General features: G+C 41.1%; 1 protein-coding gene across 1 annotated transcript in view; it reads right to left on the bottom strand.

Annotated features, from left to right (window-relative positions):
- MYLK (myosin light chain kinase) overlaps positions 1-24,000 on the bottom strand; it is a 231,747-nt gene that overhangs the window by 38,085 nt on the left and 169,662 nt on the right. The window contains exons 19-21 of the mRNA XM_075429844.1: positions 15,484-15,534; positions 13,696-13,823; positions 10,081-10,234 (exon numbers count right to left, since the gene is read on the bottom strand). Of these exons, the coding sequence (XP_075285959.1) occupies positions 10,081-10,234; positions 13,696-13,823; positions 15,484-15,534 (333 nt within the window). The remainder of the gene's footprint in view (positions 1-10,080; positions 10,235-13,695; positions 13,824-15,483; positions 15,535-24,000) is intronic.

Genomic DNA, 24,000 nt, shown 5'->3' with positions numbered 1-24,000 from the left:
AAAAGAGTAAAATGACCTTGCCCAAGGACATGCAGGAGGATAGAGCTGGGAACGAAACCAGAGCTCACCACTCCCACGCAAATGCCCTCAGCGCAAGAACATCTCCTTCTGCCACAGGCCTAATGGAACAAACAAATACATAATGCATTCTCAGGAGCCCTTTATCTAAACCATCTGCTCCTGTGCCTGAGTCAACAAGCTATCTGGATTACTCATGTGCTACATCTCAGGCATCTGGTTTGATAACTGATTGAATTAGGGCTCCAATACCTGTCCACTGAAAAGGAGAATAAATTTTAGGACCTTCTCCGGTAACACTACTGGCAGATTCCAAGTCTCCACGGGGGTGAGTTTGGGTCCTAGGAATCCCATGTTCATGTGCAGGAGTTGTGATGGATCATTTGGATCAAGTGGAGCTCAGCTATCACAAAGGGGGAAAAGAATTCTTGGCCACGAGCTGGCGGGGCTCATTGAGAGGGCTTTAAACTAGGTTCGAAGGGGGAAGGGGATATTGCCCAGCTCACTAGGGATGAGCCTAGGCTTGGAGTGCCAAGGCCAGGGGTGAGATTGACAGCCCAGCTCAAGTGTGTTTACACCAATGCACGTAGTATGGCCAATAAACAGGAGGAGCTGGAAGCCATTATACAGCAGGACGGCTACGACTTGGTCGCCATCACAGAAACGTGGTGGGACAACTCGCATGACTGGCATGCTGTCATAGATGGCTACAGACTCTTTAGGAAAGACAGGTCAACAAGGAGAGGTGGGGGAGTTGCTCTATATGTGAGGGGGCAACTGGAATGCATTGAGCTTGGCCTGGGGGCAAGTGAAGAAGGAGTTGAAAGCTTGTGGGTTAGAATTAAGGGACAGGCTCACACGGGTGACATTACAGTGGGTGTATACTACAGGCCACCCGACCAGGAGGAGGAGGTTGATGAGGCCTTCTACAGGCAGCTGCAAGCAGCCTCACAGTCACAGGCTCTGGTTCTCATGGGGGACTTCAACCACCCTGACATCAGCTGGGAAGACCATACAGCTAGGCAGGCGCAATCCAGGAGGTTCCTACAGAGCATCGATGATAACTTTCTGATGCAAGTGGTGGAGGAACCAACAAGGAAAGGCGTGCTGCTGGACCTCGTGTTAACAAACAAGGAGGGACTGGTGGAGGATGTGAAGGTTGGAGGTAGACTCGGCTGCAGTGACCATGAAATGGTCGAGTTCAGGATCCTGCGTGGAGGAAGCAGGGCGATAAGCAGGATCAAAACCCTGGACCTCAGGAGGGCTGACTTTGCCCTCTTCAAGGAGCTACTGGGAGGAATCCCGTGGGCCAGGGCTCTCGAAGGCAGGGGGGTCCATGAGTGCTGGTCGCTTTTTAAACAACACTTCTTCCATGCACAGGAGCAATGCATCCCCCTGAGAAAGAAATTTAGCAAAGGAGGCAGGAGACCTGCATGGTTAAACAAGGAGCTTCTAGCGGAGATCAGGCAGAAGAGAAAGGTGCATGGCATGTGGAAAGAGGTACAGGCCACTTGGGAAGAGTACAGAAACGTAGTGAGAGCATGCAGGGATGCGACGAGGAAGGCCAAGGCTCACCTGGAATTGAAGCTGGCAAGGGATGTCAAAAACAACAAGAAGGGCTTCTTCAACTACATCAGCAGCAAAAGGAAGGCTAGGGACAACGTGGGGCCGCTGCTGAATGAGGCGGGTGTCCTGGTGACGGAGGATGCGGAGAAGGCAGAGCTAATGAATGCCTTCTTTGCTTCAGTCTTCAGTGCTAAGACTGGCCCTCAGGAATCCCAGGCCCCGGAGGTAAGAGAAGAAGCCTACAAAGAGCACGACTTTCCCTTGGTCGAGGAGGACTGTGTGAGGGATCGCTTAAGCGATCTGGATGTCCACAGATCCATGGGCCCCGATGGAATGCACCCACGAGTGCTGAGGGAGCTGGCGGATGTCATTGCTGAGCCACTCTCCATCATCTTTGAGAGGTCCTGGAGGACAGGAGAGGTGCCTGAGGACTGGAGAAAGGCCAATGTCACTCCAATCTTCAAAAAGGGCAAGAAGGAGGACCCAGGGAACTACAGGCCGGTCAGCCTCACCTCCATCCCGGGAAAGGTGATGGAGCAGCTTATCCTGGAGGCCATCATGAAGCAAGTGGAAGAAAAGAAGGTTATCAGGAGTAGTCAGCATGGATTCACCAAGGGGAAATCATGCCTGACCAATCTGATAGCTTTCTACGATGACATGACTGGCTGGGTAGACGAAGGGAGAGCCGTGGATGTTATCTACCTTGACTTCAGCAAGGCTTTCGACACAGTCTCCCATGATATCCTCCTGGGGAAGCTGAGGAAGTGTGGGCTGGATGAGTGGTCGATGAAGTGGATAGAGAACTGGCTGAATGGCAGAACTCAGAGGGTTGTCATCAGCGGTGCTGAGTCTAGTTGGAGGCTGGTGACAAGTGGTGTCCCTCAGGGGTCAGTACTGGGCCCAGTCTTGTTTAACTTCTTCATCAACGACCTGGATGAAGAGTTAGAATGTACCCTCAGCAAGTTTGCTGACGACACCAAACTGGGAGGTGTGGTAGATACACCAGAAGGCTGTGCTGCCATTCAGCGTGACCTGGATAGGCTGGAGAGCTGGGCAGAGAGGAACCTGATGAGGTTCAACAAGGGCAAGTGCAGGGTCCTGCACCTGGGGAGGAACAACCTCATGCACCAGTACAGGCTTGGGGTGGACCTGCTGGAGAGCAGCTCTGCGGAGAGGGACCTGGGTGTCCTGGTGGATGACAGGTTAACTATGAGCCAGCAGTGTGCCCTGGCTGCCAAGAAGGCAAATGGGATCCTGGGATGCATCAAGAAGAGTGTGGCCAGCAGGACAAGGGAGGTTCTCCTTCCCCTCTACACTGCCCTGGTGAGGCCTCATCTGGAGTACTGTGTCCAGTTCTGGGCTCCCCAGTTCAAGAAGGATGAAGAGCTACTGGAGAGAGTCCAGCGGAGGGCTACAAGGATGGTGAGGGGACTGGAGCATCTCCACTACGAGGAGAGGTTGAGGGAACTGGGCTTGTTCAGCCTGAAGAAGAGAAGGCTGCAAGGGGACCTTATAAATGCCTACAAATATCTGAAGGGTGGGTGTCAGGAGGATGGGGCCAAGCTCTTTTCAGTGGTGCCCAGTGACAGGACAAGGGGTAATGGGCACAAACTGAAGCACAGGAAGTTCCGTCTGAACATGAGGAGGAACTTCTTCTCTCTGAGGGTGACGGAGCCCTGGAACAGGCTGCCCAGGGAGGTTGTGGAGTCTCCTTCTCTGGAGATATTCAAGACCCGCCTGGACAAGGTCCTGTGCAGCCTGCTGTAGGTGACCCTGCTTCGGCGGGGGGGTTGGACTAGATGACCCACAGAGGTCCCTTCCAGCCCCTACTATTCTGTGATTCTGTGATTTCTTGATAACTAGGACATTGCTATAGCATTTAACAACAGGTAAAATACCGGAATATTGTTCTGAGAAATACTGTCATGATATCTCCTTTTCTTCATCAGTAGAAAGGTGGAGGTAAGTATCGGGGAAAAATAACTAAGCAGGGAGTTCTACTGGAATTTCTCCTAACAGAAATTGTATTGCAGCTAGATGGCCCTTGAAGGAATAAATCTGGATCAGTGTACTGGCACTGATGCATAGGGCAACGTAAGCTGCTTTTCCTCTATACATTGTTATCTTGCTGTGAAAATTTAGTTTTGACACAGCTGCAAAGTTTTGCCCCCAAGCATTAGTGGGAAGGCTGACAGTGGAGGTTACAACACTGTTGAACTACAACAGCAGTAGCAACAACAGCAACGTAAGATATCCCTTCCTTAACCACCAGTCTAGTTGCCCTTTGACTAGTGACAAAAATCCTCCAGCAATCAGGAATTTAAAAGGCTAAAGGTTAGAGACTGAGTCCACCCACATGTTCTTAGGAAATTCACTGCATTCTCAACCCTACCAGTAAACAGGGAATTACATGGATACTGCAACACATAATCTGATGCTTCTCAAAAGGAGACGAAGTTTCAGAAGCATTCATGTTAGCGCTTGAGCTGCAGCATTCTCTGTAGAAGTGTCTAAGGTTGTTCTGCCTGACTGTCTGCTTACAGATGTCTGCACTTGCTTTTCCAGAGAGAGAGCACACAGTTTCTGATGCACTCAGTCTGAGCGGCTAGCACAGAGCCAGACTTCTCGGGCACTCACAGAAAATGCTGATAGTGCCACTGTGAACTGTTGGTTGTGCTACCACATTTCTTTCTAATAGAGATTCAGGGCAAATAACTAATGCTAATACAGCGTACATATATGTCACCTGTTGAACCAGGACAAAACCCTTCATATAAGCAATTAATAATCCTACCATTATATTCAATAACTACTGGAGTTAGTGATTATCAGATGTTGTTCTCAAGCTAAACTTATATTTTCTCATTTTTAGTTGGAAAGACTGCTCATACAAACTCTGCTAAAGGCATAGAAGTAACAGTTTCTCACAGAAAGTAACTTTTCCATCCCAACTCAAGTATGGAATTGTAGCCTTGTGCAGAGGAGCGGTTATTACTTAGTGAACTCATGTTCTATTACCTGCATGTCTGTGTGCAACATACTTCTGTAAGTGTCCTTCAGTACTTCGTTTATCACTGTCCCACAATGCATGAGAACACAGTACACAGCATGTGCACAAAATCTTGGAGTAATAAAAACACCAGAACAATTATCTTTAGGCCTCTTGGTGCAGTGATATTGCTCTTACTCTTCTGAATGTATCTATCATATAGGTCACTAATCACCATGATTTTTTTTTTTTTTACTACAATACCACACCAGGAACAATACAAATCTAAAGGATTTATAAAAGACAAACAAAGTTGATCAAAATCAGCCCCTATTTGTTTTCACTTCTGCATTAATGAAAGTAAAAGATGTCACTAACATCCGAAGTATTCACCAAACACTGATCATCAGAAAACCCCTGTGTACTATGCATGGAAACATGAAGCAGCTTGTCCAAAATCCCGAAGGAAGCTTGTGGCATGGCTGCAGAACAGACTACTTCTCTAGTGCCAAATTCTCCTTGTGGAATACTCCATTATTCTTTTGACTCTTTGTCATAGTATCCAGCTTTAGCCAGTATGAAAACCAAGTTGCTTTTTCAAAAGTGGTTACAGATTAGGGTATTCCTGTCACATAGCTGAAATGTTCAGAACCAGAAATTTGATATATTTATTCATAAACATCTCATAAATGGCATGAAAGGAATGAATATTCCTTGCTATCACTGCAGAGTGAAGACTCTGCCTAAATCAGTCCTGTCTTACACTAAGCTCATCACTGGCCAATTTAATATAGCTTTGGCAACAGAAGTCCACTTTAATCTGGCACACTCTGTGCTGTAAATAATTAGCTCAGTCTCACACCAGGCCATTTTGGTTTTGGAGCAGAAACACGTTGCAAAATCTCTCTAGAGGGATCATTCAGCTAATGAAATTGCTTATTTAAGAGAGATAATCATAACAATAGAGAAGAGCTCACATGGACATTTTGGGACCAGTCAACCCTTTAAAAGAAGACATTGCTTAACTTGCATGTCTCACTTCTACTGCAGATCTCCAAATATTAGGCCAAGTGCTGGGTCCTGCACTTCAGTCACAACAACTGCATGCAACGCTACAGGCTTGGGGAGGAGTGGCTGGAAAGCTGCCTGGCAGAAAAGGACCTGGGGGTGCTGGTAGCCAAGAAGGCCGACAGCATCCTGGCTTGTATCAGGAATAGTGTGGCCAGCAGGAGTAGAGAGGTGATTGTGCCCCTGTACTCACCACTGGTGAGGACGCATCTCGAGTGCTGTGTTCAGTTTGGGGCCCCTCACTACAAGAAGAAGGACATGGAGGTGCTGGACTGTGTCCAGAGAAGGGCAACGAGGCTGGTGAGGGGTCTAGAGAACAAGTCTTGTGAGGAATGGCTGAGGGAACTGGGGCTGTTTAGGCTGGAGAAGAGGAGGCTGAGGGGGGACCTTATTGCTCTCTACAACTACCTGACAGGAGGTTGTAGTGAGGCAGGTGTTGGTCTCTTCTCCCAAGTAACTAGTGATAGGATGAGAGGCAATGGCCTCAAGTTGCTCCAGGGAAGGCTTAGATTGGATGTTAGGAAAAATTTCTTTACTGAAAGAGTGGTCAGACTTTGGAACAGGCTGCCCAGGGAAGTGGTGGAGTCACCATCCCTGGAGGTGTTCAAAAAACGTGTGGATATGGCACTTGGGGACATGGTTTAGTAGGCATGATCATTTTGGTTGATGGTTGTACTTGATGATAGAATTCTTTTCCAATGTTAATGATTCTATGATTCTACGATTATTAGTGCTTATACAGACAATGTTACATAATGAATCAGTGTGAAACTCAAGACTCAGTTCTTGTGGCTCAGTGCTGTGTACTCATCACCACACTGCACTGCCCATCAATTAATAAGCGTCCTCTGACTTGACTACATATCTGTGCTTCTGGTGCTTGGACTGCAAACAGCTCACACTGGAGGCTGAGTGTAATGGACGTTTTGTTCGTTAATATTCATTAAAATCGCAAAGGAAAAAAATTCTTAGAATAAAGTTGGGTTTCTTTCAAGAGCATCTTTTCCCATGGCCCAAACTTCATTGACTCATACACTATTCAAACTCCTAAAGTGTCAGAACCTCTGCTCAGTTCAGTTAAGCTTGCAGTTGAAGTCTGAGCCTGACAGAGTGAGCAGTTAAATTTAAGACTTTAGGAGACAAATGCAAAGGAATGCAGGGTAGATTTTTTTCCCTACAAGTCATTATTAAAAATCATTTATAATAATCATACTCATCTATACTTTACAGTCTAGGACTCAGGGTTAACTCATAGCAGGATAATTTCTGATTTGAATCCTGACAAATAAGCTCAGTCTTTTGTCCTCTGGTTGGAGGTAAGCCAATAATGTTATTTTGTTAGGAAAGGTCTTTGACAACCTAAAGCATAAACCAAAATCTTAAGTATCCTCAGGAGGGTCTTTAGACCTATTGCTTAAAGTAGGATCAGCTACAAGGTCAGACCAGATTCTTCAGATGCTTAACCAGTCTGAACTGGAATATGTCCAAGGAAGCAGAGTGCACAACTTTTCTGGACAACCTGCTCTCTGGCATGTGTTACACTCCAAAACTAATTTGGGAAATGCTTATTGAAGTCTTTCCCATGAGAAGGTTGCCCACCAACATGGAGACTTTGTAACTCCCATGGTTGTAAGGAGTAATAATAAAAGAAACGCCTCTGATTTGCTAAAATTCAGAACAGACAAGCCTGTTGGCTACCTCTTTGAGAAACATAGCTCTAGGTTGGCTCAGACACACTTCTCTAGAGAGCAGATGTTCTCTATTTGTAGTTTCCCTCACTACATTCAAGACTTGGTTGTGGACTGTGGTCAGTCAGCAGTGTTTTGAGCACACAGCAGACACATAGATGTGCCTTTTATTGGTAAAGTCATAGGGAGGCAGCTCACACAGAGTTTAGAGCCTTCTTATGAATAGCTGAGGCTAACACAGCTGGCCTTTAGCACCAGAGCTTGCTCCACAAATGCTTGCCAGGAATGTGGGGTAAGGGCAGGCAGGGCAAGTTTCTCCCCTGTTCTTTGGATGGAGTAGAGGGAATGGGCAAGTGGGAATTTAGAGCTAGAGGTGAGCTTTGGTAGACTAAGAGGTCTCATGTTTTGCATATTTAGAGAAGTATAGTTTCCCTATTTCGACTGGAGCAGGCTTTGGAGAAAAGTGCCTTCCAACTTGCATGAACATTTAACACCTTCAAAGGTACAAAGGGAGTGAAGCATTTATCTCAGTAGTGAGACTCTAACCCAGTTCCTAGAAGGAAGACATTTTTGCTCCCTTTTTCCCACATTTTTGAGTACCCCGATGGAAGAATCTGGCCTTAAAACGCATGTGTAGCAAACTAGGAATCTTGAGGCTTTGTCATGCCTGTGGCAGTGCTGACATCAGTGAGATGTCTCACTGAAGAGCTTGGCAATTTTACAAGAGGGAATTTATTCTTTTCAGCTGGAAACAGATAGCTTGTCATCAGCCAAATCGCATGGCAAACTCCAGCACATTGCAGGGATTCTTCACCCAATTGTCCCCAAAGCAGCTCTGGGAATCCCACTGTTCTCTGGCACATTTCTTAGGGGAGAGCAAAGCAGGAGGCTGAGATGTAGCTTTATAAGGTTATAGAATTCAAAGACTTTTAAACCAATTAACTCCAAAGGATATAAACCAGTGGCTTATATAATAATGAATTAAGGCTCACACAGTGACAAGAGAATAGACATTGTTGGCCTAGTTCAGCTAAGAAAAGTCCCTCTTGCCCAATAACCTGCTGCAGTTAGCAGCCTGCAGCAGTTGCCTAGGAAAGAGTGAAAAAAAGGTAAATGTAAAGAGTGATTAATCTCCGGCCACTTTTCTGGCTGCTGATCAGCTGTGTTGGGGCTTTGGAGGCAAAAGCTGTACCCAGAACAATGTACATGATTATTTGAGGACCAATTTTTCATGGTGTTTATTTTTAACCTAGCTATACTTCTGACCTGCACAACCTACTGGTGGAAGGGGTAGTACAATTTATCTATGCATCATGTGAAAAATACTTATTTTATTTCCTTTGATTCTTGAATTCTCTGGCACGTTACTGGAATCTAATTGATATTTATACTCATTCATTCAGTTATCTTTTAACTGCAATGAAAGACACAGATTAGATGAAAGAAATTCATTTAAATAATCAGGAGGCCTCTATTGACAATATGTACAGCAGTATGTGAATGAGGGACATTCACTTTTTAGCAGTGGATATTGTACCTGAAAGTGTGATTCTACTAATTAAACTTTGTATGTTATTCACTGGACTGCTGGAATGAATTTCGAGTCCAACTTGGGTTAATAGTATTTTGCCATTGATTTCACTCGAGCCAGATTTTCATCTTTGGCCTTATACGCACATATCTTTACGTGCTCACTAGCCCACATATCTGTTAGGACAGCAGAGCCCATGCAGTTATCAGTGGGTGATTAGGATACAGCGTTGCTGGTTGAACTACAGTTCTTCCAAATGCCTGGGCAAGCTCTGCCCTCCCCCGCCCTCTGTCAAAACCCCGCTGCAGGCCAGAGATAACAGAGCCTAGAAACAGACCCATCCCGCAGACTAATGTTTTAATCAAATCACACTCTTTGCTTGTAGAACTTGCCTAGATTTCCCTGGAAAACATTTGCCAAGGTGGGTTCATTAGCCCTTTCAGAGCTAGATGTCACAGCGCTAGATTTTGTCTGATACTAAAGCTAGCCGGTCCAGCTCTAGGCTGCAGTTTTATCTGCAAACATACTGCAACTGTCTACCAGTCTGCAGCTATCTGGGGCTGCCCACAGCCTGCTATATCAAACTTGATGGCCTGAATGTGTCATCTCACAAGGCTGTCGGAAGCTTTAAAATACATGTGTGTAAAAGCCCATACACGAAGGGCTTCATATTCAAAACAGACGCTTTTATTCACTACTTTCTGTCACTATAGAATAGTAGACAATGGTAGGAATTTCAATTAAAAGGATGAGATCTTCCTCCCCCAGCAACAAGATGTTTTCAAATTTACAGTCTCATAGAAACAACCTCAATCCTTCCTGATTTAACAGTTTTAAAATTTGCAGTCTAGCAAATATCTGGATGCTGCAAACAGTAAATAGGAAAAAGAAGTGCTATCTAATCAAAAAACAGACATGAGCTGGTTCTTTTCTTGTGTTTTTGGTTTTTGTTTTTTTAAGTCTGAGCTGTTTTGTACCTTCATGCGTAATTAGTAATTTTTCACAATTAAACATGGTATAGCTCTACTGAACTTGCTTATAGTCCTTATTACAATGTCACTGTCCAGTCCAGATCTTTTTTAAAGTACTAGTTTTTCATTTCAATCTTCTTAAATTATCTGATTATTTTATTTATTTTTTTGCATATCATCATATATAAAGCAAATGTAGAATGACACCTGAAGAACGAGCATATATCTAAAACATTATTATGGACTTACCAACAACTGTAAGGTTGACTTGTGCTTGTCTGCTGCCAAGTTTGTTCTCTACGACTAGGGTGTAACATCCACAGTGTTCTTGCTTTGTTGATGATATTGTTAGCTTGCTGCTGTTTTCAGCATTCTCAATTTTAATATATTCATTTTCTTCAATCTGCCAAATTCAAAAGAAAAAAGATTAAAGATTTTGTGGGATAAATGTCTTCATATCTGAAAGAGCTCAAATTACAATACAAGGTTATCGTACTGAGTGTTATCTGCAGATAATTCTATTACAGCAGTGAATATGTGTAGCTGATAAAGAGTGTAATCAACACAAAACATCTACAAATGCAGCGGAACCTTATAACCCACTTATAACTGCATGGGCTCTGCTGTCCTAACAGATATGTGGGCTAGTGAATACGTAAAGAAATGTGGATATAAGGCTCCAGTCCTGCAAAGGCAACAGGAAGCATTGATGTTGCTGGGACTTCACTAAGGAACAGGAGTTTCACTAACTCCTCTTCCACAGGCTGAAAGTGCAAACTGTGCAAGTGGCAAAAGAACAAAGTTTGGCCTCACATATCTTACAGAGACCACAGTGGAACAAGGGTTTAGCTCTAAACACCCTCATTCATTTGCTGTCCCCCTTTGGAGGCCCAATGTGCAAATCATCTACAACTGTGACTTTTACCCTCCTGTCTTAACCAGTCTTATTCTGTACCTCCACATAAATCGGGGTAACAGTTTCTTGGGTTTGAACGACTGAAGATGATGTTGCCTGAAATGGAGATGTAATGCTACAGCTGTGCAGAGAAACACAGAAGTGCAGATTTAGCTTTCCTGTAGGATTTTTATTTACTGGAGAGGCAAAAAATCAAAATCTCAGCTGAATAATATAGGCATATTATGAACTAGTTTTTAATTGAAACAAAGCTATCATAGCATAAATGGCCAAGGAGACTTAGATTTTAATCAGTATTAGCTTGAGACATGATGGATTATTTAAAAACCTCATAATGCTACACTGCAATTATAGAAGCTGTACACTGTGTTCTTATGAAACAGACAACATAATGTCAATGGCCTTCTTCCTCCCACCACTTCCTTCTTTGATAAGCGACTCTTCCAACTCATTCTCAGAATTTCATTAAAAATGAAGGCTATTTAGTTTGCCTTATCTTAGACACTAAGACACTTGTCTCATATATTCAGAGAATAAGAAATTACAAGCTTAAGAGCAGGAATTTCCCTGCTTTCTTCTCAAATGAGATAGAACACATGCATGCTATATGCCCAAAAATAACCTGAGAAAGATGCTCCTACAGTAAATCAAATAGAAAGTTAGCAAATGGGATTATGTAGGATTACAGTTTAAATTATACTGAAAGTTGTTCCCCCTGCCCCCATACTTTGTTCTGCGATTCTACACTGGCTTATGTGTTTTGCTTCATTAGAATTAGTCAAAGGATAATAGTAATAAAAAATTCAGGCTAGTAGAACTAGATCTACGTTATGCAAGGAAAGCCCTGAAAGTACACTTAGTGGCTTGCGATGGCTATGGGGAACAGGAAGCTGGATCCCTGTGTTCCTAAAGAAAGTCACTGGTTGTGGTTAAGAAACCTCAACAACTGGCAGTGTTAAATGATGGACTTTGCTCCTCAACTGACAAAGAGGCTTTCAACGGCTTTCCCCTTTTCAGCTGAGCACAGTTCCAGTATCCCTCCACAAGACTGCCACCATGTACAACAGTATGGGTGACAACTTTGTGACATTCCCTTTCTTCAAGCAAAAGATATTTGTCCAGAATATACCTGTGGGAGGCCACTGTGGCTCTCTTGAACCTGAGGGAATGTGAGGAAGGAACGTGGAGAGGACAAGTCCCTCCTGCATGCTGCATCATACAGTGGCAGGGCTGAAATCACAGTTTACCGCTTGCTGGATCTGCCCAAAGAACTACCACAAATAGCCCCCAGGAGAACTGTCGGAACACTCGGGTGATTATCACTTTCAGGACTGGGAATGGAACAGAGTTGAAATAAACCACATCGAAGAAATCCAAGAATCAAACAATGTGTGGTGAAGGATAAGTGAAAGAGCAAAATAACAGTGCAGCGTAGTACATAGTTAACTGGCTCCCCATTTAGTATAATAAATGAAAGACTGGTGCCCTCACTTGTCCTCCTAGTGCTTATTAACCTTCCAGAAGTTTTTTTTCTTTTCATTCACCTGCCATAATGAACAATTTAAAATATTTTACATCAATTTAATGCATGATTTTGCAAAGGTTTAGATGGTGTCATAGTGAATTACTAAGGAAAGTATAAAAAGGGTAAAACTATCATTATACAAAGGAAAAAAGGTGTAGAGTCACAGATTATGGATCTGATACGGGTATTAGGAGCTGCCGGTCTCTGTTACAACACAGATTTTGTATATAAAAATGGCCTTGAATTCTATGTAAATAGGATTGTTGTATTCAGTAATGAACTCAGAATTCTGTACAAATCAGAAAATCACTTTTGAGGGGTCCAGTTTACCCATGTGTTAAGACAGAGCTCAGCAAAACAGGACACTGAATGTCACTGGAGCTTCGGAGACCTACTTTTGTAGAAATGAGTAGGCTGCTTTTTAATTCCAGTCTTGAAACTAAAGAATTTTAAGGAAATATAGGAGTTCAGGAAAAAAAACCACATCCTTTCCCCTAAAGTCAGAGGTTATTTGGGGTTAGCAAAGAAGGACTCTGGAGTACCCTGTGCACTAGCAAACTGCTTTGAATTCTTTCAATTAAATGCTGACACATCTGGATTTAGAGTCTAAACTTCCTTGTAGGAGATGTTTTTATTTATGTTCTGAGGAGAGTGTAATGAGATCAGAATGAAATAAACAGAATAGCAGCTACAGCACGTATTTATATTTGCTCTATTCTAACATGGCACTTCAACTTCCAGTGTATACTTACATATTGGATTATTTGATTTAACATGTTTTTATTATTCGCTAAAGCAAGCCCCTTTAGAAACTGCCTTTATGGACACATGCAGTCTAGTTCAAGGAGATTAATTCAAGTAGAAGGAACTTTAAACCAAGGGGTTGAGGGCACTCACTGCAGCGTTACTGCTGTTGTGCCTTGCATGGAGACATTTGTGTTGTAAGGCATTTCACTCAAGCTTCTTAGATGGCATTTTGACCCTCTAACATAATTTTAGACCAAGCACCAATGAAGAAGAGGTTAATTTTGAAGCAGAGAAACATTTTCTGTGACAGATACTGGTATCTTTCACATCACCTGTCCTTTAATTACATGGTCTAAGGCTTTTCTCAAAGGAACAGTCATTTGTTATAGGGGGACAGGCAGCAACAAGTTTAAACTGTAGCAAGAAAGATTTTGGTTTAACATTAGGAAAAACCTTCTAACACTATGTATAATGAAGCACCACAATAGCTTGCTAATGGAAGTTGAGAAATCTTCATCATTGGAATGTTTTCAGCAGAGGTGAGGAAAACGTCTGGGAGGAATGACATGGACTTTGCCAGTTTCTGGGGGAGGGAGATGGACAAGGTGGGTCACTGGAGTTCTTTTCCAGCCCTAATTTTTCAATCATTGTTAAAACAGACCAGAAAACGATTTACCTGCTTACGGAATTTCATCCAGGTGCAAGTTATGGGTGCCGTTCCTACCACCTTGGCAAACAGTTCCACTGATTCACCCGCACGGACTTTTCTGTCTTCTGGGAACTGAGTAATCTGAGGAGGAGTAGCTGATGAAAAAAAAAATCTCTCTTTAGCTGACTATACTTTCTAATTTTCTTAAAATTCAAAACACATATATCTCTCAGCTCAACAGTTTCAGAGCAGCATTTGAAACCCAGATTAGCAGTTATTTGTTGCTTGCAACAAAACGATTCTGTGGACATTGTTAATTCTACTGTATTGAAGCAATAACAATCTACCCATCAGAAGTTTGCTCATGCAAGACCAAGGTATAGAAATTCAAAGGCCAAAAGTGTAAAGATCTACCACCAATTCCAAATATATACCTTATGAAATTTTGTGTTGGGTTTTTCAGAAAAACTTTATGCTTTCGCACTTTGTGTTTTTGAAGAATGGCTCCAGCTAAATTCATACCAATTTACATGTGCTGAGGGGGTCTGCAAACCTGCTCCTGAATGTCATCAATAGCATTCAGAAAATTTAAGACTCAACACCTGCCTATGATGATTCTAGCTTCAGTAGCCAGGTAAACATAATGTGGGACATCTGTTAGGAGACAAGGAAGGAATTCGATGTCTTTCTCCATCACACTCAATTTTCCGCTGAGCAATGACAGATCATTTTGTTTGTGTATTACAGTGCTTCTTTTAAATCTTGCAGTCCCATTCATACTCCTCCGTGCCTGGATAAGGTATTGCTTCTCCTCTGCCTTCTTGCTGCCTGAGTATCAATAGATGGCAGAACACCTCTTTTGCTAACAGTGCTACTTCCCGACTCTCAGTCGTGATGCTGAGTGTGCCAGACCCCCAGTAGCTGCTAGGGACAGATAACAGAAGTATCATGACTTGGACAACTCCAGGGTGAAACTTGTTCTCTTGCTTTACAGGAACAGCCCAGTAAAAAATATCTGGGGGGGGGGGTGGTGGTATGTATGTACAGATTTGAGGGCACTTTGACAGAAACAGTAAAAGCATTCTTTAACATTCAAATGACCTCACTGCCAAATGAAACATTCCTGTCCAAAGCACAGCACTACTGGGCATGAAAAGAAGTGCTTTCTTTTTCTTTTCAATGTAATTAAAACAAAGTGGTGTTTTTTTTTCCCCTAGACTTGTTCTTTGAAAAGTGTTTTTGTTTTGAAATATCTGAAGGAAACTAGGCAAATAAAACAGCTTGAACAATTTAAAAGTCTGACAAAGCTTTAAGACACCGAAAGCAGGTTCCTATAAAAAAACATTCTGGGTAACTTTAAACATAGCTAGCTTTGCCTAGGAGAGTGCAAACACATTAACAGGTTACCATGATGCCAGTTATGAGGAAATGTAAAATTTATCAACCTCTCTGTGGTAGCTGCTCACAGAGAGGTGTCATTCTGTGATACATAGAAAAATCTCATTCACTGAAGGCTAAGGTGCATTGTTACAACACTACTGCTGACATTTGGTAGGATCTTGCTATAGTTTATTTAATAGTAACTTTTTTTCCATGCTCTTAATTTAAGTCAACGCAATGTAACCTATGAATGAGCTTGAAAAATGGACTTTGCTTTCCAGTTTTCTTATCATAGAACTTCATACTCACGATTTAATCACATATGCAAAACAAATTTAGTAGGGGAACAGCTATACTTAGAAATGTGGTGTCTGTTCTTTAAGACTGTATTGGTTTATTATTTATTCCTACAAGATAACACACGTAACAAATTACCTGCTTTTGGAGGAGTCTTTGGAGCTGGTTTCTTCTTCACTGTTGCTTCACCTGGTCAAAAAAAAAAAAAAGTTAATTCAAAGGTGAGCTTTGGAAGGTACCAGCTTAATTGCAAAGCTTACATCCATAGCTATGCTTTGTTGGCAGCTGAAAATCTAATATATTCTTTTGGCATGTTAAACACAAGAATTAAAAATACTTTTAAAAACCACTTTTATTATCCTGAGTGATTCTCAGAATATCCACAGTTGAAGCTGGAACTTTTAAAAGAATCAAAGCAATCTGCTACACATGTCCAATACTGTTTTACCCCGTTCCTTACAGCAGTTTAACTGGGGTGAAAATACCAGGCCAAGATCCATCTCATACTGAATTTCTGCTCAGATTTCCAGCATAATGAATGCTGAATGAGGTCAGTTAAAACTAGAGTTGTTAACACCACATACTAGTTCTTACACCACTTGCAAGCTAGCAAAGAAACAGCAATATACAAGCAGTAAACACTAGTATCACCCCTCTGCCTCATTCTCTTCCCTAGACAGGGACAACTTTTTGCTATATTCACAAAAGAAAGTGTTAAAACAGAATTTGAGACCTGGGCACACAAATATTGGGAAGACAATGCTCTACAAATTGTGAATGGTAGGTAGAAAGTAGAGAAGACAGGTAGGTGGAAAATGACTATTAACTCTTTTTCACAAAAAAAGAACGAGGAGCCACCCAATTAAATTACCAGGCAGCAAGCATAAAAGAAACAAAAGAAGTATTTTTAAATATAGCATGCATAAACTAGATTCTCAGACAAGTAATGTTTTTCAAGACAAAAACATAAAAAGGTTCAAAAGGGCAAATTCGTAGAAGTTAGGTCTGGTAGTGGCCATTAAATGTAACAATCTGGATGCCTTCAAACCGCTGAATTCCAGAAGTAGAGGGGTTCATTGCTTTTAGAGGACAATCTTTTTATCTGCTATCCTAAGCATCCTTGTCAGAGGATGGCCTCTGCTGTGAAAGGACATTTCTTATTTTCTTATGCTCTAGTAGGCAGCTTGATTGAAGTAGCATGGCTTTTAAGATGTTATTGCTTCCAGCAGAGGCAGTATCTGCTAAGTGCTTCTGAATATCTGGCAGCATATACATAGATGCCTGGTGATAGCCATAACAGTCAAAAGGTTTGAACTTTTTGGTTTGTTGTTTACTTAAGTTATTTCAAAATAGCAAGACACTGAGCAGCAAAAAAAATTCCACAAAAATCCACCAAACCAATCAAGAGGGTCTTTCATTTTATCCCCCTTTTCTACAGCAAACGTCAAGCTGTGCATGATTCCAAGGAAACACATCTCCTGATGCCCCATGAATAAGGAGACATGAGTTGTGTACCCACCATAAAAGTCTAATGTTATAGCTCAAGCAACAGAGAGATGTGAAGGCTAGTTTCAAGTTTTAGAGTCACTGGATATAGGAACTGATGAGCTATATGTTGTTAAAAGACCAATTGCGTTAATAAATATAGAATAGTTTAGCTGTTAACACCAGTGTTTTTTCAGTTCATTCTGGGGAATATTTCACTATGCACTAAACATAGAAGAAGTTGTTGCCACCTTATTTTTGTAAACTGTCATTTCATAGTAATTTTCTCTCAAAGTATGCTTAGCTTTTATATGCTTTGTCTGTGATGATTTTGTTGGAACAAAACCCATGATACTGGAGAGGTAGGATATTCTTTCAGTACTTATGGCTGAGTCAAAAAAGAGTGGTTGGATATGTCCCAAGGAAGTCTTCCTTCGATGACTGTCAGCTGAACAGAACTAGTTAAAGGTTTAGATTAGTATTTGTGAGGTATTTATCCCCATATAAGTGGACCACCAGGGCATGCACTAAGTTTCTGTCCTGCCGCATCTTTCAGGTGGGCTTAACCCTGTTTAAACAGAGGCCTTCAAAGAGCACTACTGCTCACTAAAGGGACCCATTACTTTACAGGCCACCAACAGACTGACATGTACCCTGGCTGCTGTAGGAAATGACAGCAGATATATTTCCAGCTCCTCTTTCCTGTCCAAGCTGTGTTAGCAAATGCAACAAGTGCTCTTTTCAAAGCAGCTTGCCTCTGTCGTTGCATGGTCACACCCTGAGCTGAAACTCTCATTTATTTCAGGCTATAGGCACAGCAACATGGATGAAGCTATTTATATGATTAGGTGCCAGCTGGAAGGGCTGTAGAGTCTGGCCTATCATCTACTGTTAAACATCCCTCTATTAATGGAAGTAATTCATTAGTTACTCATTAGATGCATAATCCTATGAAACTAATGCAGTTATATGATTTTAAAACATGTAAATATCTTTCTGTGTGCGCATGCTGTATTTGACATCACATTCTCTGCTCTTCTCTAAACAGAGTATGATATAGCTGTTGGGTATCTCCTCAGAACTACAATGGCTTTTAATATGAGCTGAAGCAATGGCATGAATTTGATTACTTCCGCACTCAAGTAAGCCTGATATGAACAAAGAGCATCAACGATGAGGAAAAAGCACCATTTGTCAAGCACCATCTTGGGTTGTAGATACTATTGCTGTTTTTCAGAAATGTCACTGCAGACAAATAGGAGGAAAAGCAAATTCCTTAATCCAGCATGATTTTCACGCAGCTATCACCTCTCGGCCTATATTGTATGTTTGTTGCAGTACCTGAGTTGACAAGCAAGGTGCTGGTGGAGTTGTCACACTCTCCCAATGCTCATGTTTTGTTCTGACTCTTAATATCTCAAGACATTTTTTTTTCTCCTGCTGACAATGTCATTCTCCGCCTTTGCACAACACATGCACAGAATGGATATCTATATACTCAGATAGCCCTCTCACTTTTCTCTGCCTACTATCAGCCACTCTCTGTTCATCATGGAAGGGACCCCCAGTAACATAATTTTTTCATTCACAACTACAGTGAGTGAGATGCAATTCACCACTGTTAAAGAACAGTGTTTCTGTACAGGCTGGGATGTATAATGAACCACTAGGTATTACATTTACCCTGTAAGTGAAACAACTGCATGGTGTCCCTCCTAGCCCTGGAATAACTAAGGGCTATGCTTAAGACAGTTTAAAAGGCTCTCAGGAAAACGAAGACTTCCATAGCAGCAAAGCAAAGACCATCAACCCATCACCTCATTCAGCTAGGGCACTGCTTTTTATATGCAAATACAAAATTTTTGTTTAAGTTTTAGTTTTTACCCACAAGGACATTACATTCACTTAACTGAGGATATACAGACTGTCACTGGACTTCATCAAACCATGCAGATTGCAACGGGTTGCTGGAAGGTCTGTCTGAACGTCCTGTTTTGCAGACACAAGTAGCCTTGAGCAGAAGTGAAAGGCAGGGGCAGTGTGGAAGGGGATAAGTACGTGTCTCTGGGTCTGTGAAGCTGACTTCTTTGGCTAATAGCGTACACTCCACTGTTCTTAGATCTTCCTTAAGAATACCAGCTCATCTCATGCATGTTTTTGAGATGCAACTTTTGTTTCAAAAGCTGCTGGAGACAGTAAAAAAAAAACCTATTAAGAATGCCCCAAGCTGACAAGGTCAAATGATTGTTTTCATTAAAATATTTGAGCCTCTTGGAAATGCTACTCAAGTCTGCCTTTGCTGCTTTTTTAAAAAAAGAGACAGTTTGTCTTTCTTTTGATATTTACATTGAAACAGGCTGAAGCTGAAAAGCAGCCTGGAAGAAAAACGACATAATATTCCCTCCTTAAATGAATCTGCCTTCTTGAAACAACTTAATGTAAACATTACAAGGCTGGTATTTACATAACTTTATAGGCAGGTTTGCCTCTTAGAGAGCTTGTGTCTGGGGGGGGAGACATCAACTAAAAAAGGGAAAGATCCCATACAGGCTGATAGCTGTGGGACATTTGGTTGTGCCGTACTTTGCCCTGATGTTGAATTCGTGAGAGCTGATATGTTCAGAAGCCTCCGTCTTTCTTTTTTGTTTCCCTTTTTTGGAATTTTTCTAAAAATAGGCATAGCCCTCCCCTGAAATGGCTCTCTGCACAACTTGCTTTCATAAAGCACGAAGTAAAACTCTTACAGTCTGAAAAAAACATCAGTACTCAAGATAGCATTTCCAATCAGGCCATAATTCCTACTGTCTTTCTTGAGGGACATGCCTAAAATTTTGTTCATGTCTTCTACAGTGATGGATTTCAGCACCTGGTAAACAAGTACAGTAAATACCTGACTCTTTTAACATAAGGAGCAAGACATTTCCCTGCTTCTGTCTGCTTGTGAAATAGCCTCATTTTAGCTCAGGACAGAAGAAGGGCTAATGACATACTCTAATACTATAGTCACATAGAAAACTATTTTTCTCTCAAGCAAAACTTCTCAAGATTTCATCTTCCGAGAGGCACTAAATTGCTTTTTTCAGAGTTTCCTTTAAGAGAAACTGAAAAAAGAAGTCATGTCTGTAATGTGTCTGAAATATGGTAACAAGATTATTTATACAGAAGATGGAAAACATAGATTCAGGTCTCTGCTTCTTTTTCCCCATCTCACTTCAATGCTTCAGACACGTGAGATGTGACATTATGAAGTCTCACTCTCCCACATGTAAATGAATCGCAGTGTAACCTCCTTCAGACTCCTCTGGGGATAGATATCAGGGTCTGAATCAAAGGTGACTTTTCTGTAAAGCTTCACTACTCACCGCTATGCTAGAAAGCATGGAGTGACTGAGACCTAAAAGTACAGAAAAAATAAAACACTTGGCCTTGTGGTCAAGGTAAGGAATTATTCAGTTCTATCCTTGCTTCTGTCACAGACTTCCTTGATGGTACAAAAAACTTATTACAGGTATTACTTCGCACAGACAAGATGAATTGAAGAAAGATGATGGCTACAATTACTTACGAATTTATTCATACATTTTTGAACCTATGCCAATTGCTACAGAGAAAAATGACAGTGACAATCCACTAGTACCAGCAGTCTGAACACTGCATCAAGATTTGAAAGCTTAAAAAGTTCTGCTTCTTTGCTTCTCAAAAAGTAAATTCCCCATACTGTTTCCAAATAACTGTTTATTACCTAAATACAACAGAATAGAAAGCAACTCTGTCTTAAATTTGATGATAAGCAGAAATTAGAAAACTAAATGTCATACAAGTCAGTCATTTGAGTTTGTGTGTTTCGGAACAATTCTTAATAGATTTTTTTTTAGTTAAAAACAACTGTCATTTTGTTGCAACATCCCATATTTACTTTCTAAATCATGCAGAGATTGTCCTCTAATTGAAAAAAATCCAGCCTTCTCCTTCTTAAAACAAAAATAAAAATCCAGGAAATACTCACTCCTGCGTACCAGTCAAGAAAGAGCTAGCACGTACCAGCACACTCAGAGCTTCAATAATGCAACATCGTACATACACTGAAAATAACTCAGTTTTTCAAAACAGCTCAGCTGGAGGAAGAAGCAAATCCACAGCAGTTTTGTAGCACAGTGCTTGAGGAATTTCTGCAATTAAAGCAAATCTGAGTGGTGCAGAAGAGATCCAGTACCAAACAGAGCTTACGAACAACCCAGGTCATTTGAATTCCACTCAAAGCTCTGGTAGGAGCAAAACAATGTTAATTTCTTATGGATTTAATTTTCATATTTCTCATGTCCTGCGAGAACAGCTACAATTAGATGCTAAAATGCTGTGCCCAAGTGTGCAGGAACAGCAATCTAAAGTAGTTTACAAGCCTGCTCCCCAGTCTATTAAGTAGGAAAATACTATCAGGTCAGTTGGACATTCAGGAGCTCCGAATTATTTTAGTGGGAAAAGATAGGTGTTGTGTGTTTTTTGCACATTAATTAAGCCGATGGATATAGGTCCCTTTTTTATACAAAAAGAAACTTTGGTCAATGCTTCTATACATGTCTCAGATCTGCAATTTCTCGTCAATGACTTAACTGAGAATTAATGGTGCAGGACACCTCTTCAGTTTAAGGCCATGCTGCAAAAACTGTACTCATTTTTCTCTGCATGAGATGGTCAATAAACATTTTTGTCTTCTTCTGTCAACATGCAGCTATGTAGAATGGACTGTATGAAAAACACATGGAAAATACGGTTCTGTGCCAACATTAACTCAGAAAATGTCAGTATGGTGTGAACTGTAGAGTAACCTGGCAGAGATTCAAAATGCATACCTGGCATTAGCTAAACAGGGCTGAACTGGGCATCAAGAAGGGATTTACACAACAAATTAATGTTTCTCCATTGCTCTCTTTAGATGTACAGTAACTAAATTTTCTTTTGATCTGTGTAGGCAACCAACCTTCAGAGTCGCCAACTCATCTTAAATTGTCTTTTTACTTCAGCTAGTCTGGTCAGCCTTGTGCCACAGCTGTTTACCCTTGGATCAGAGTCCTGAGGAATGAATTCAGCACCCTTCATTATCCAGAGTTTCAGAGAATCATGTCTAGGTCTCAAATATAGCTGATGGCTATATTACCATATAATAAAAGAGGAAAATTCAGCTTCTCTTAGGAAAAAAGATTAATTTTTTTTCCTTGAAAAAGTTTGGTCAGAGGCTTCACTGGCAATGTAACTCATATTGTTCCAACATACAAAGTATTTGCATTCACTGTGCATAAAATAACTTGGTTCTTCTTGCAACGGCCAGCACAGACCTTCTGGGAAATGAATGGGACTGCAAGAACTGGTTTGAATAGCTGCATTGACCCCTAAAAGCAAGTCAGAGTATTCCAGGGGCCAAAGAGGACAGCAGCAGCACAGTCACCAGATCACAGCTGCTACCAGTGCTCTTAGTTCTGCAATTAAAAGAACTTCTCTGACTTGATTATTTACTTCCTTAGTAACTGAGTTCTATTGTTAGAAAGTAGCAAGTTTTATACTGAGGATGAAACAATCTGACATGAAAGGAAGATTTTGAAACATTTTATACTCATCAGTGCTGTGTTTCATATTATATTGATAGAATGGAAATCAAGAAAAAACTTGAAGTGTTTACTGATTTAGTTATATATTATCTAAGCTGGACACATCAAGTTTAATGTTTTAATGACATTTTCTTAAAATGGTGCTTGTAGACTTGGATTCTCTGACAAGATTGTTTACTGAAGTGTAAATAACAGAACTGCATGCTAATCACTAGGCTGACTCATAATTTTTCCACGCTAATTAAAATGCTTAGAATCCCACCCACTATGGAAATGATAAAGAGTACTGTCTGGTATATTTATGTTTGTGACATGATGCTTCAGTGATGCCACTGTTCAGCCTTGCATTCAAGTACCAGCAACACTGAGAAATTAGATCTGGGAAGATAACAGTGCAGCCTTCCAGAGGATTTAATCTGGACAGTGTCAGTGGCAACATTTTATTAACAACTGTCAGCAAGAGGATGCATCGTTACTTAACCAAAAATGTGTTTGACAGGATATCAAACAGATTTTATATAGTAGCAGATATAAAAGATTTATATCAGCATGATACCAAATACTGCTAAGTGATGTATTTTGGGCCCCTTTACTTGAAGGTGTGTGGAGGAAGTTCTTTTCTTTGATGTAACTTTGTTTTTAACTGAGCAGGAGAACTTCTATTTGTGCAATCAAACTCTGTGCTGGGTCATCCCTTCAATGGGTGTGGTTTGGGTACGTGAACAGCAGCTTAAACAAGTGCATTAGTCAGATGAGGGAATCCTGGATATCCTGTTAGATTTTTATATCACTGATTAAGACAGGTGATAGTTGTCAATACGTAATATTTACTGAAAGTAGTGCTGTGAATTAGCCCTACAGTGGGCATTTCTTTCCAGACACTTTCGTCCAATGCTTAGATTTAGGAGGGTTATTTTCTAAAGCATTAAAGCCAATTCTGTTCTCAGTAGCAAAGATTAGGATAAAGTTTCTTCCTATCATAGGAAGTTGCTTCCTACTCCTGCTCAGCCCTGGTGAAATTTAAGAAATAGAGTCTAACAGTTGTAATATGCCTTTTCCCCCAGTAAACACTGAAAAAAAAAATAACGGGAAAAAAAAATGTGCCTTTTGGAAAACTCATGTTTTAGGTAAATTTTTGGGATGTCAATTTAAAAAAATTTATAATATTTTGGATGTGGCATGCAAACTACTCACAAGACTGAGGATCAATAAAGTTCGGTTCCAGGGCTGCAAATGAATGTGTGAACTTGGCTAATTGCTCAAGCTATGATTTACTGCTGGTTTGGTCCTCAGCATAATACACACTAAGGAGGACAAAATTTTAGGAAGTGTGGAGTAGTAGTAGATTTTTTTTTCAAAAAAAGAGTTTTTATTTATAAGCCATCAAATCCTTATTTACTCTTAAAAATCTCAAGCAGCACTTTAATTTCTTCCACAAGCCTGTTGGGCCAAAAACATTTGTTTAACAGAGACTGAAAATTTTGCAGGTGGCATTGATAATTTAAATAAGAAATTCCCTTTATGTCTAATTTGAAGTAACTTCTAATTTCAACGCGAATTGGGTGCC

Source organism: Opisthocomus hoazin, chromosome 9 (assembly GCF_030867145.1).
Source record: "Opisthocomus hoazin isolate bOpiHoa1 chromosome 9, bOpiHoa1.hap1, whole genome shotgun sequence".
Taxonomy (NCBI): Eukaryota; Metazoa; Chordata; class Aves; order Opisthocomiformes; family Opisthocomidae; genus Opisthocomus; species Opisthocomus hoazin.
The sequence above is the reverse complement of the archived record's forward strand: the minus strand, read 5'-3'. Positions and strand labels throughout refer to the sequence as shown.